The 11,588-nt window shown below is 38.2% G+C and overlaps 3 protein-coding genes across 6 annotated transcripts; all 3 read right to left on the bottom strand.

Annotated features, from left to right (window-relative positions):
• LOC104783312 (DUF724 domain-containing protein 6-like) lies at window positions 629-3,964 on the bottom strand. 2 transcript variants are annotated; one of them, XM_010508452.2, is made up of 8 exons: window positions 3,404-3,964; window positions 2,667-3,098; window positions 2,411-2,575; window positions 2,247-2,334; window positions 2,022-2,170; window positions 1,831-1,912; window positions 1,642-1,749; window positions 629-1,519 (listed from the first exon to the last, which is right to left on the bottom strand). In XM_010508452.2, the coding sequence occupies exons 1-8, from the start codon at window positions 3,842-3,844 to the stop codon at window positions 879-881; spliced, it is 2,106 nt and encodes a 701-aa protein (XP_010506754.1). In that variant the 5' UTR covers window positions 3,845-3,964; the 3' UTR covers window positions 629-878. The 2 variants fall into 2 exon arrangements, with proteins under 2 accessions (XP_010506754.1, XP_010506753.1); XM_010508451.2 differs by having other exon boundaries at window positions 630-1,519; window positions 2,411-2,587.
• On the bottom strand, window positions 4,075-6,109 carry LOC104783311 (DUF724 domain-containing protein 6-like). 3 transcript variants are annotated; one of them, XM_010508450.2, is made up of 5 exons: window positions 5,564-6,109; window positions 5,279-5,450; window positions 5,025-5,203; window positions 4,761-4,842; window positions 4,075-4,676 (listed from the first exon to the last, which is right to left on the bottom strand). In XM_010508450.2, exons 1-5 carry the CDS (start codon window positions 5,666-5,668, stop codon window positions 4,210-4,212), a joined length of 1,005 nt encoding a protein of 334 aa, XP_010506752.1. In that variant the 5' UTR covers window positions 5,669-6,109; the 3' UTR covers window positions 4,075-4,209. The 3 variants fall into 3 exon arrangements, with proteins under 3 accessions (XP_010506752.1, XP_010506749.1, XP_010506751.1); XM_010508447.2 differs by having other exon boundaries at window positions 5,025-5,450; XM_010508449.2 differs by having other exon boundaries at window positions 4,782-4,842; window positions 5,025-5,450.
• On the bottom strand, window positions 6,294-9,885 carry LOC104783310 (SWR1-complex protein 4). The gene is made up of 16 exons (XM_010508446.2): window positions 9,539-9,885; window positions 9,366-9,452; window positions 9,171-9,236; window positions 9,015-9,074; window positions 8,821-8,877; window positions 8,561-8,690; window positions 8,332-8,399; window positions 8,149-8,241; window positions 8,026-8,073; window positions 7,695-7,871; window positions 7,495-7,605; window positions 7,138-7,233; window positions 6,963-7,034; window positions 6,845-6,881; window positions 6,728-6,762; window positions 6,294-6,614 (listed from the first exon to the last, which is right to left on the bottom strand). Exons 1-16 carry the CDS (start codon window positions 9,665-9,667, stop codon window positions 6,540-6,542), a joined length of 1,341 nt encoding a protein of 446 aa, XP_010506748.1. The 5' UTR covers window positions 9,668-9,885; the 3' UTR covers window positions 6,294-6,539.

The raw sequence follows: 11,588 nt of genomic DNA, 5'->3' as shown, positions 1-11,588 counted from the left end.
AAAAAAAAAAAAAAAAAAAAAAAACCTTTTGCAGATTATTTGGGGGAAAAAAAAATGATTTGACTACATCCACAAGGAAACCATCATGTCACATACACACAGTTTCAAGTTCAAACAATACTGTAGCTGGTTTTAACGAATTGAAGCTCTTTTACAAATTTGCAAATTTTAACTCGCCATGTAACCTAGTAGTAACCTTCTTATCATCGAGTATTAGGCTCTGTCTCCTTTTTAATTTTATTTCTTCTATAGTCGCCAAAAAATATCCCATCTGCCATCTTTATGATATTAGGTTTGTACAATAACATATTCTTCAAGATTCAACTCAAGGGAGAGAGTCTTTGGTCCTTACGGAATTAAATCCCATCCACCTTCCGTTATTGGCAAATACTAATTTACACAGCCAACGCTCTGGTCTTTCCATATTAAAGTCAATTCAATCACCAAAAACCTCCACCTTCAGTAGTAATTGCACAACTAAATTTTATACCTTTTAATTCAACCGCTAACCATAATTACCCAAACACAACTCCAAAAAAAAACATTCGGTAAGAAGAACTGAGTCGTTTAAACATTAGAGCTTAGTTTTCTGCTACATTATGAGTGTACGGTAAGCAAATGAGTTTAGACCGGTCTTGATTGTTGGGAGACTCTCAAAATATATAGATTGATTCACCATCATAAGATTCGCAAAAGATACTTCATCTTAAAAGGATTAGTTAAACTAAACATCCCCTCATAAACAATAACCGAGCTACTGACCTTAGATTAGACTTTTTTTTTTAACTTACATCTACCCTCTCTAAGTTGTCATTTACCAAAATACAGAGCTTAGATGTCATTCCTAGCGTTGGCTTCTTTACCTTAGTTATTACCATTTACCATGGAGCAGAAGCAGTTGTCTCCAACTCAAGCTTCAAATCTTCAATCTTTTGCTCAATCGTTTCTCGCCATGCTTTCATTTCAATTGTCCTTTTTTCAGCAGCTTTCTTCTTCTCTTTCGTAACCACTTGTTGTTTCTTCAGCTCCAGAATTTTGCATTCTAACTCGACCATCTCTTCTTCATACTTGTGCACTTCCAGCTCTCCAGCTTCAATTGTCTTCTCTAGACATTTTCTTTCCTCCTCTTTCGTTGCTCTCTCATCTTGGAGAGAAACCATTTTGTTGATCCGTGACTGAGGGGTTGAAATGTCAAACCCATACTTCTCTAGATCCTCAAAAGAACAACTGAGGCTACTTAGTGTGCTCGAGGAAACATCGGGCTGCAGATGATTTACTTCATCTAATAACCCGTAGAAAGTCACCATCATACCAACTGCTGCCCATTCCCGGAGATCTTCTTTAGCCTCAAACAATGGGCCAAAATGTGGAATCTGTGGTACTGTTTCATACGCCTTCCAAAACGGTGACTTCTTTGCAAAAGGCAAACTCATTAGTGTATTATTTCCTTGTGTTTCCTCAACATCGGTGGCAGCAGCAGCATTATTCACCACAGCCGAGCTATGATCAAAGGGTAGCTCTGGATAGATCAACGCAAAACCAAAAAAAAAAAAAAAACCGAATTGCTTTAGCATATATACTACCTGACAGTTTTCAAAGAGATGCATCTAAGCTTTAAGTATGTTGAGAATATTATCGAACCAGTAGGTGAACTTATCCAAGCAGCGAGAGGCTGATCATCGACATCAGCATCGGTGCAGATAGTACTTGTATCATTGATCTCAGCTATTGGACCATTGCAACTCTCATCTACAAATTAATTACCAATTATATGATAAAAATTTGGCACGAAACAACTAATATTGCTAGATAGAGCTGGCTTCGACATACCAGTTTCCCCAAGGTCTGCGTTCTGTTTTTCTTCTCTCTTCCTTTTTATACCCTTATCTTCGATACTCTTCTCCTCAAGCATCTATATAAAGAGAGTGAACTAAACCATCATTTTGATGAATAACAATCATGAACGCTAACATCTAGTGAAAGAGAGAATGATATTTTTTCAAACGAAGAACTAAATTCACCTTCTGTTGAGTTGCATTTTTCAAGCCATTCCTTTTACTCATTGGCTCAGGTGTCTTCTTAGGGGCTGTCTTTCCTCGAGTATCAGCCTCTGTTGGTTTCAACGGCGTTGCAGTTCTGACTCGGGACGGGGCCACAGGTTTAACAGAGGCTGAAAACATTGACCTTAGAGATCAGTTTCGTGATGCATAAACTAAACTTAAAGAGCTAAACAAGATCACAATTACCTATTGGTTTCGCTTGCGGGGTTATGGCCCGAGGAGTATTATCATTAGTAACATCATTAGCCCTCTTCGTTCTCAGTTCTCGAGTGGCCTAAATGCAGGAAACAAAATTTGTAAATCAAGGACATGACAAAAGCAAACGAAATTAGTAAAATGCCTAAACTCACAGCTCCAGTTTCAGCATTTGTGAGAGTCTCGTCATTATCCTCAAGATTGAGTGATCTTCTTATATGCTTTGTGGTCCTTTTCGGAGTCACTGACTTAGCACCAGAACAAGAGCGAATTGGCTTTGCTTTTATGACATTGGAAGGAGTTTCTCTCCCGAAATTTTGCTGAAAAGTGGACTGAACATAACAGCTTCAATTCACACCACCGATAAACCAAAACTGAAAGAATATTGATGGAAATGATTGAAGATGATACCTTTGGTCCATCCTGCCAAACCCCATCTTCCCAAACCTTACAAAGCCTGAGATCTGAGTGTTTAAACACGCATTCCTCCTTTGTATTCGCTAAAATAACCTTGTAACAATTCTGATTGAGAATTTCTCTAACCAACCCTTGACGCCATACGGAACCACGAAAGACCTCAACACGAGCCAACAACATGTAATTGTCAGCTGGAAAAGGAGGCGGTGTGGGTCTAACACGGTAGGAATCAACGGTAGTGTTTGTTCTAGCCTCATCACCATTAAAGCTCAAGTGTTTATTACAGTCCTTCACGATGAACTTCACCTCATCATCCACTTCGATCTCTTTAACTATCATAGCGGGGAACCAGGCAACTTCCGGTTTCCCTCTGACAGTACTCACTTCCACCATTGTCCCGCAGCTAAACATGGACTTATCCAATTCCTTCAAGGACAACAAACAGAAGAAAAAAAAAAATTAAAGTCTAGTCTAAGATTCAAAGCCAAAGCTGAAACCATTTCAACGAAAGCTAAAACTTTTTTAACCATTTGAACCAAAGCAAAGCATGCAACACTAACAATAACAAAGAAAGCAACAAAACTGAGCCATCTCGAAGCGAATAAAACCGGATTTGACAAAAGGTCATAACATGCAACAAATCAAAACAGAGAAAAGTTTCAATCTTTAGCAAGAAAAAAACAACCAAATTAAGAAAAAAAATGAAAACTTGGATTACATCAACATCATACCTGAATCTCTGGTCGGGCCCATTTCCAACCGGTCCAGCGGAGATGGGGTCTCAATTGGTTTCTCCGGAACTCAATAACGTCAGGTGGAGTATCATAGTAAACCCAAAACTTGTCATCCCCCAATTTCTTGATAAGCACACCGGTCCACCATCCGTCTTTATGGTCAGCATCCACCATCAACCCTTCCTCAAAGACGACACCTTTGTACTCATCCTCCGGCGGAACAGGTCTGATGAACCTCGGTTCGATGTTCTCATACAAAGGAGAAGAACCGTCGTCGTCCAACAGAGTCATGTAACGAACACGGAGCTTTTTGCGTCCTGATTTCGTTGGGTTTTCCTCGAGAACACCTCTGAACCATGCATCTGCAAAACCTTCTTCTTCAGAACACACTTCTACTTGTGAATTCTTCGTAATCGTCTCCTCCATCTCTCTCTCCATCTCTCTCTCTCTCTCTCTCTATTCCGCGGAAAGAAAAAAAAAAGAAAAAAACCCTAAGATTTGGAAAACCCTCCTCTTCTCTCCTCTCACTCCACTTTCACAATTGGAAGCAGAGACGACGTCATCATCTGCCCTTAATTATGATGAGACTAATTATTTTAATTGATTTTTCCTTTTTTTTGGCGCGATTTAAATTACAAAGTAAAAGAAATATTTCTATTGGGCCTAAATTAACGAGCCCATCGTATTGTGGTCGTCGACTTGTCGTATTATCTTACGGTTAAAACAAAATACGATTCAGTTGGCTTTTTGTAATGACATTTTTAAGATCAGACATTACTAATTATGATTTAATCTTTGCCACGTCAGCTTCTCCCTGACTCAAAAAGAAGTTTTGAGACTGATCCTTTTGATATTCCTCCTCCTCCTACGCCATTACGCTTTTTTTGCTTATACAGAAGTGTCTCAAACTCAAACTCCACATCTTCAAGCTCTACACCAAGATCTCTTGCGCGTGACTCCATCTGATTTATCTTTTCGTAGGTTGCATCCTTCTGTTTTCTCAGTGCTGCTTCTTGCCTCCGCAGCTCCATAATCTTGTGTTTCACATCAAGTATCTTGCGTTTCATCACACCACACTCTTGTTCAGCCTTGCGCTTTTCGCTAGTTTCATCTAGCATCTCTTTGTTGTACCTTTCTAGTTCCTGTATCTTCCTCATTGGCTGAAGTGTCTTCTTGGGAAAGGTCTTTCTTTGAGTTTCAGCCTCTGTATATTTCAACGGTGTTGATATTATAACCGGGGACGAGGTTACAGGTGAAACAGATTCATCAGCTGGAAAACAAAGACAAGATCAATTTTCATGATCTAGAACAATGACAAGTGAATCAATTAGATATTGGAAATAAAGACAGTTACCTAGTGATGGAGAAGTATTACCATTCATCACTGAATCACCCATATTATTTTCTGAACCTTGAGTTAATGGCGATTCCCTTGTCTGCAACATAAAATAAATGGAGTTAAAGAATCACAACTGGAAGATAAACACAAAGACTCCCAATGAAAACCATCATGAAAAATGCAGAGCAAGATTTTGCTGACAAATTCTAAAGCAATATTGCAGCCTTCAGTTTTGAAACAATCTAGTATTAACTGAAACCAGTGGAAAACATTAAATACCTTCCAAACCCCATCTTCCCACTCCATTGGAGGCCTTAGATCCGAGTGATTGAATCTCAACTGCTTATTTGTATCCTCGAAACTCACCATATACGATTTCTGAGAGACAAATCGATTCACTATCCCTTTACGCCACCTCGAACCACGAAACGCCTCAACACAGTCCAACAATTTATACCCTTCAACGAAAAACGGAGGCTGTTTAGGCCTAACACTTTGTGAATCAACAGTTTCGTTGAATGTTTCCTTACTACCCTCCCAGCTCAAAGGCTTATTGCAAAACTTGACAATATATTTCCTCGTCTCATCATCCTCTTCAATCTCTTTGATGATCATTGCAGGAACCCAAACAGTTTCCATCTCATCAGTCTTGGAACTCACTTCCACCATTGTTCCAGGGCTAAACATAGACTCCTCAGCCAAAAGCTAACATTTTTATTTAATAAAAAGATTCAAGTCAGTCATTAAGCTTTCACAACCAAAATAATGCTATAATTTGCAGGAAAGCAACAAAATTTGAGAGTCCCAGATTCGATTACCTGTAACTTTGGCATAACCCACCATTTCTTGTAGACCCATTTAAGATGAGGCCTCAAATCCTTTCTCTCGAAGAGAATGATATCAGGCGGTGAATCGAAGAACATCAAACAACAACCCTTGTTGTTATCATCCCTCAACTCTTTGATGACAAACCCAGTCCACCACCCATCTTTGTGGTAAGCGTCGACGACGCAGCCTTGCTTGATACTGATGCGAGCTTGCAAATGGCGAGGGGGAAGAGGTCGAAGCAAGATATTTAGGGAGGGTTGGGTAAGAGGAGTCGCGAAATCATCCTTGAGCAAGCGGACACTGTGTTTTATGGAACCAGATTTCGATTTCGTTGCCTCGATAATGGCTTTGTACCAAACGGCTTTAAAGCCATTCTCTTTATAGCAGACTTCGACTTAACGACCTTCCCTTATATCTAGCCTTTCATCCATAGAAACCCTCGTTGCTTACTCTCAAGTTTGAATGCTGAAAAATCCAACCTTTTCTTCTTCTTCCTCTAAAAAAAAACCCCCAAATACCCTAGCGATGAAGACGAAGAAGAAGAAGAACGAACCTTTCTAATTAAAAAAATTATTTTTTTTTTTTTTAGCGCTTAAATAAATTATATAAAAAATGAAAAATTAGAAATATCTGTACAGTGAATTTTTTGCAGCTTTGAAATCCTCATTATGTTCTCACTAGAGACTCAATTAACGTTGTTAGGAGGATCAGAATTAATGATAAGGTAACAAAAGTTTTGATATAATAATAATTCATTAGCTTCAGTTTTCTACATGATGATCGTACTGTGTAAATGAGTTGTAGAACCGGTGTCTTCAAAGTGTTCGAGACTCAAAAAAGAGACTTGGAATCACCAATTGAAAGATTCAACAACTCAAAACAGTCCACAGTGTCTGAAATCACCGAGAAAAAAAAAAGGGACACATACATACACATGAAAACTGCAAGTCAGTAAGTAGAGAGATTTTAGAGATCAGAGGCTTTCATCTTTCTCGGACGCTTATGAGCTGGTGAAGGAGTATCTGCTTGTCTTCCAGGACCCTGTAGGATTCACAAACATCTTTTAGTTGATATTTAAGTTTATATACAGATTCCAAGGACTTTCAGAGAAATTGCTATGAAAAAAAATAAGAGCAGACTCAGATCTACACCACCTTGCGCTTTTGTTCTTTCTTGATCGGTCTCTCAGCTGAAACCCACACACAAAATGAACTTAGAAATTGTTAAAGTAGTGGATACAATGCTGAAACCAAGTAAATTAAGAATTGTACCTCCAAAACTGAATGGGTCAGATGCGAACACACGATCCTGATCAAATATAGAGGATTAGAGAGATCAATACGAAGATGAAACTGTTGTAAGAATTAATAAACATAGTTTGGTGCTCACTTTTGGAGTGTCTGGCATTGCAGCAAATGACCCTTCACGATGTGATGAACCTTCTGATTCCTTGTACTGCAGCTGAAATTATGACCAGACCATGTTTGGCAGGAAGTTATAAAAACAAAATACAAGCTGTATATTTGTGAATCTATGTGAGATAGACTTGTATCATATGCTTTACCTGCTTCTGAAGATTCAGTAGTGTTAATATTTCTTTTCGTAACTCAAGATGCTCATCACATACAGTTTTCGTAGGAACCTTTGGCTTTAAATTAACCTGTAAACAGAAAACTCTATATACTCAGAATCCATTTAACGAATCTTAAAAGTAGCTATAATCATATAAACCGATATGAACCTTAGTAGCTACTACCCTAACTAAAATCCCCACAAAATAGTAGTTGAACACATTCAAAGCTAGCTTCAGTAGGGGTGGCCTTTATAGCATTACGTCTCATTCATCAATCAATGAGGAAAGGTAAGCAAATGATTTCAGACAAATAGAAATAGTGAAACAGAACAAGAAGAAAAGACAAACCCCGAGATCTTGCAGAGTCTGCTCAACACGCTTGATCGTTCGAAGACCAACAGCCGAGCTTGCAGCTTGGACCATTTGTTCAAGTCCATAGGTTCTCAAGTATACATGAAGCTAAAAAATGTAACAGATTCACCAGAAAGAATCAGATAAACTGGATAACCAAGTGGAAAAGGGAAAGAGACGAAGAGAGAGACACTCACCATACGCAGGGATGCAAGGGTAGAGGCATAATCTGCCATAGTTAGTGTTGATGGAGCCACAGCAGTAGCAGGAAGTTGAGAATTGGATGATGGAGATACACTACTCCCTGGAACTACCCCATCAGCTTTATCAAGACCGGCGTTCTCATTTGCAGATACAACAGGCTCTTCTGCACGCTGGACAGCCAGAAAGACGGATAGTTTAAGAAACAAGATGATAAAGATTGAGTATGTTTCATATTTTAGGGTTTCTTCAATTATGGTAAGCATATTTCATCAACTGGTTTTTACTTAGTACAAGTGAATATATTTATTTTAAGACAACACTTACACGTGCTGCCAATCGCATCTCTGTGATTCTTTTAGCCTCAGCAAGAATCTGCATTTGTGGGAGAAGGATTAGATTCATATTTATTCGGCTGCACGTTACATTTAAGATTCAATAGAAAAAAACCTCAGCATCTTTCTTCTCCTGATGTCTACTCTGCGACAGGACCATGGACAATGCCCGCTTGCGCTCTCTATCGCGTGTAATATCATAAGGCTCCTGTATATGAAAACACATTAGATAACAGCACAAAAATATATGACATAAGAGTTCATAGTTTGCTATGAAGAAATTTAAGAGAAAGTTGACCTTCATCAAAGGATGGTTTGCAACATCTGCTGGAGACTGAGCTCTAGCACGCAGCAAGGCCCGGTTTACTACAAAAGAAAATACGTAAGAGAATTCTCAGTCCTAGTATTTTTTAATGAACCCTGGAGCAACACGAAATATAAACAGAGAGATCAAAGATGAAAATAAATGAAAGGAGAAGGTATAAGTGAACGGATAATGGTCTGGAATCAGATAAAGTCCAACATACCACTGTAGTAACGATCCTTCAATTCCTCCACCGTCCGCGATACCGGAAATCTATCAGCTATTACAACAAAGCGGAGATCAAAATTTTGACAGAATTCAAACAACTGATCAGTCTCTTCTTTGGTCCACACCTGCAAGTTGGAGCACAATTAACCAAGGCAACATACTCCAAAACAAGCATATACAGAAGCTATGCAGAACATGTCTTTACTTCATACATAATAGAATGAAACAGAAAATCTTCCTTGAGCAGACACTTACAGGATCAGTTAAATGATTCTCGTACTCCTCGTCTGTGTATTTCAAAATAACAACTGACTGCATTCACGCAAAGATACAAACAATTGAATGAGAGTTCAAAATAAAATGTAGTCAGAAGAAGCAGAAACTGAGAGAAGAAAGTAAAAGTAACTCAACGAGACTTTAAGTAGACAACCATGAAGGCAGTATTATACCTTGTTATATTTGGCAAAGGAATAGTCACCTGTGGGTGGAACATTATTCACAACTCTAACCTGTGAAGATATAAATTCCCAAATGCATGTCATTAGAAAGAACGAAATACTTAAAACTCATTCTAATAATGGCGTTCCACAGAACAAAGAACTTACCCAATGGTAAAGCTGCAAAGCATCTTTCCTAGCAGAACTGGTGAAGGGAAGCCATTGCCAAGCAACCTGTGACATAATAAGAACGCTGCTTTGCTTAGCATACTAAGCACTAGAATCATAGTAGCACACAAAAATCAAAACAGTAAGATAAATCGTAAAGCCCTTAATTTTTTTAAAAAAAAAGCAGCACCGGACCTTCTCATCAGCAGGAGGACGGCGCTTTAGCTGGGTAACATCAATTGAAGGCATAAGAGGAGCAACGCCGCCGGTAAGCGCATAAACCTGCAAAATCAACAACGAACGATGAGAATTGATTCCAAAAGCTAACAAAAATCAAATCGATTACAAAGGATTGTTTCGGGTTCCACCTCGCGAGAAATGCCATCGGGCTTTCTATGGGACTCTTTCTGGGGTCGAGATTTCTTCTCCTGAGTTAAAGACAAAGACAGTGGAGTCTTCGGCAACCCGAGGATGTCCTTTGCGTCTGTACCGCCCATTGTAATTAGGGTTCCGAAATCAACGGGTAGTAGCTATCATTCGATCCAGGAGTGCAAAGACCTTCGATTCGATCAGGATTCGAGATCTACTTCGATTTTAGGAGTTAGGGTTTCGAACACTTGACTAATTTCAACGAGAACGAAGAAGATTGGGAATTGGGGATTTTTTGAGCGCGAACGAATGCTTAAACCTTCGGATTCACTTAGCGAGTTCCGATGATGATTCATCCAAGATTACAAGAGTCACTAAAAGATATCGTTCAATTGTGTCTTGTCCTTACGTTAATCATCTAGTATGGGCCGAAGCTATTGGCCCAATTTATTTTTTTAGTAAATGACTCATTTATTATTTAGGAAATCAACAGCAAAATAGTGATATGCTTTTAAGAATTTTTTGCCTTTGAAGAATTACGAAAGCGACTCAATTTATATGAATAACTGGAAGCATAAATTGATGAGAGGGGGATAAAAAAAATTATTTGTACAGATAAGAAATATAAATATGTGTTAGAGAAGAAGTGTGTATTTTCAACCATAATCAATCAAAAAGGTTACTTGCGATTACTCCATATTTTGCATATGGTTGATCCATACTCCATAGTTTTATGTTTTATACTAGTTCTTGAAGATAACATATCATAAATTAATACCTCGTATTATACTAGTACAACCATAGTTTTCGAATATAATTTTATTTATACAAAAATACTTAAAAACAAAATATATTAGTTTACTAAAAAGGTACTAAATCTGTTTTGTTCTATATACTTAAAAAAACATCGCTGTCATTAGGAAATCTAGAAGGTTGGCCAACTATCATTGACCGATCGGAATATTTTCTTAAATTCCTCTCATCTCATCTCATTGTTTCTTGCTGAAGAGTGAAGATGAACTTGTTTCTTGATCTTTCACTTCAAAACTACAAGTGTATATTTGCCAAAAAAAAATAAACTATAAGTCGTAAAACACCATAAACACCCTTACTTTTCTGCTGAAAACATCATATTTGGCACTGCCTCAAAGGGTGATTTGGTAAATTAATAATACTTACCAAAATTAGATTTCCTCTCGATGTGTCTTCCAGTCTTTCTCCTTGCCATGTCGTGTGTATCAAACATTTAACAATGGTTGTTAAGACTATATCACACACTGACAAAAACACTCAAACGCGCGCACACACACACACATATAAATATATATGCTTATGTTATAACATAATTAAAGCATCATATACAACGTCGGAGACGCATGTGGCGTCCATAGTGATGTTCTTTAGAGCACTGATGAGTTGCCGTCTTACTCCGGAAGACGAGCCGGTGACTACGGTGGAGGCTTTGTCGACTGTAAAAATTTACAGAGACGAGAACACGACGAATAAGAGAATTTTGGAGGTTGATGTATCGCATCCCGGCGATAATCACGAGTTTATGATGGCACCTAGGCGTGGGATCAAATATATGGATGAAGGGTTTTACTTGTTGGTGTGAATTTATTACGCGAATACGGAATATCTAAGTAACGTGAGTTCTTTTTCATAAGTTTATGTTTCAATTGTTATTTCGAGTCGACCATGCATATTTCTCGTGTGGTGTATGACATTTTAGCCAATTTGGTTTATGTTTCAAATATATTCATGAGTTTTATATCAATTATATGAACATAAAGTACGCTTTAATTCTACGTTTTGACAACTTGAACCAGACAAGATGGGTTGCTATATATGACAAGATTGATTTTATGAAGGTTGATTTGAAAAAAGTGTCGATGGTCTATGATCCCTGCGGGCATGTGATGGTTAACGGTACCGTGAAATAATTATATACTTGGATGAGCGTTATCTAGCTCTCCCCCTTGTATGAATCGGATCAAACCAAATATAACGTTAGTTCTTTTAAAAACAAATTCAACCGGAGTCTGCTAC

The sequence above is a fragment of the Camelina sativa genome, chromosome 4 (assembly GCF_000633955.1).
Source record: "Camelina sativa cultivar DH55 chromosome 4, Cs, whole genome shotgun sequence".
Taxonomy (NCBI): Eukaryota; Viridiplantae; Streptophyta; class Magnoliopsida; order Brassicales; family Brassicaceae; genus Camelina; species Camelina sativa.
Note: the sequence above shows the minus strand (reverse complement) of the source record. Positions and strands in the feature narration are given on the sequence as shown.

What these genes read in the sequence shown, in the direction of transcription:
- LOC104783312 (XM_010508451.2), bottom strand. Translation starts at nt 3,844, where the DNA reads ATGGAGAGAGAGATGGAGGAGACGATTACGAAGAATTCACAAGTAGAA. An exon ending in CAAATGCTGAAACTGGAGCT is followed by an intron (nt 2,335 to 2,410) that starts GTGAGTTTAGGC and finishes TCCTGCATTTAG; the next exon opens with GCCACTCGAGAACTGAGAAC. An exon ending in AAAATGCAACTCAACAGAAG is followed by an intron (nt 1,913 to 2,021) that starts GTGAATTTAGTT and finishes CTCTTTATATAG; the next exon opens with ATGCTTGAGGAGAAGAGTAT.
- LOC104783311 (XM_010508447.2), bottom strand. Translation starts at nt 5,668, where the DNA reads ATGTTCTTCGATTCACCGCCTGATATCATTCTCTTCGAGAGAAAGGAT. An exon ending in GGGTTATGCCAAAGTTACAG is followed by an intron (nt 5,451 to 5,563) that starts GTAATCGAATCT and finishes TAAAAATGTTAG; the next exon opens with CTTTTGGCTGAGGAGTCTAT. An exon ending in GGGAAGATGGGGTTTGGAAG is followed by an intron (nt 4,843 to 5,024) that starts GTATTTAATGTT and finishes TTTATGTTGCAG; the next exon opens with ACAAGGGAATCGCCATTAAC.
- LOC104783310 (XM_010508446.2), bottom strand. Translation starts at nt 9,667, where the DNA reads ATGGGCGGTACAGACGCAAAGGACATCCTCGGGTTGCCGAAGACTCCA. An exon ending in AGACTCTGCAAGATCTCGGG is followed by an intron (nt 7,234 to 7,494) that starts GTTTGTCTTTTC and finishes TTCTGTTTACAG; the next exon opens with GTTAATTTAAAGCCAAAGGT. An exon ending in CAATGCCAGACACTCCAAAA is followed by an intron (nt 6,882 to 6,962) that starts GTGAGCACCAAA and finishes ATATTTGATCAG; the next exon opens with GATCGTGTGTTCGCATCTGA.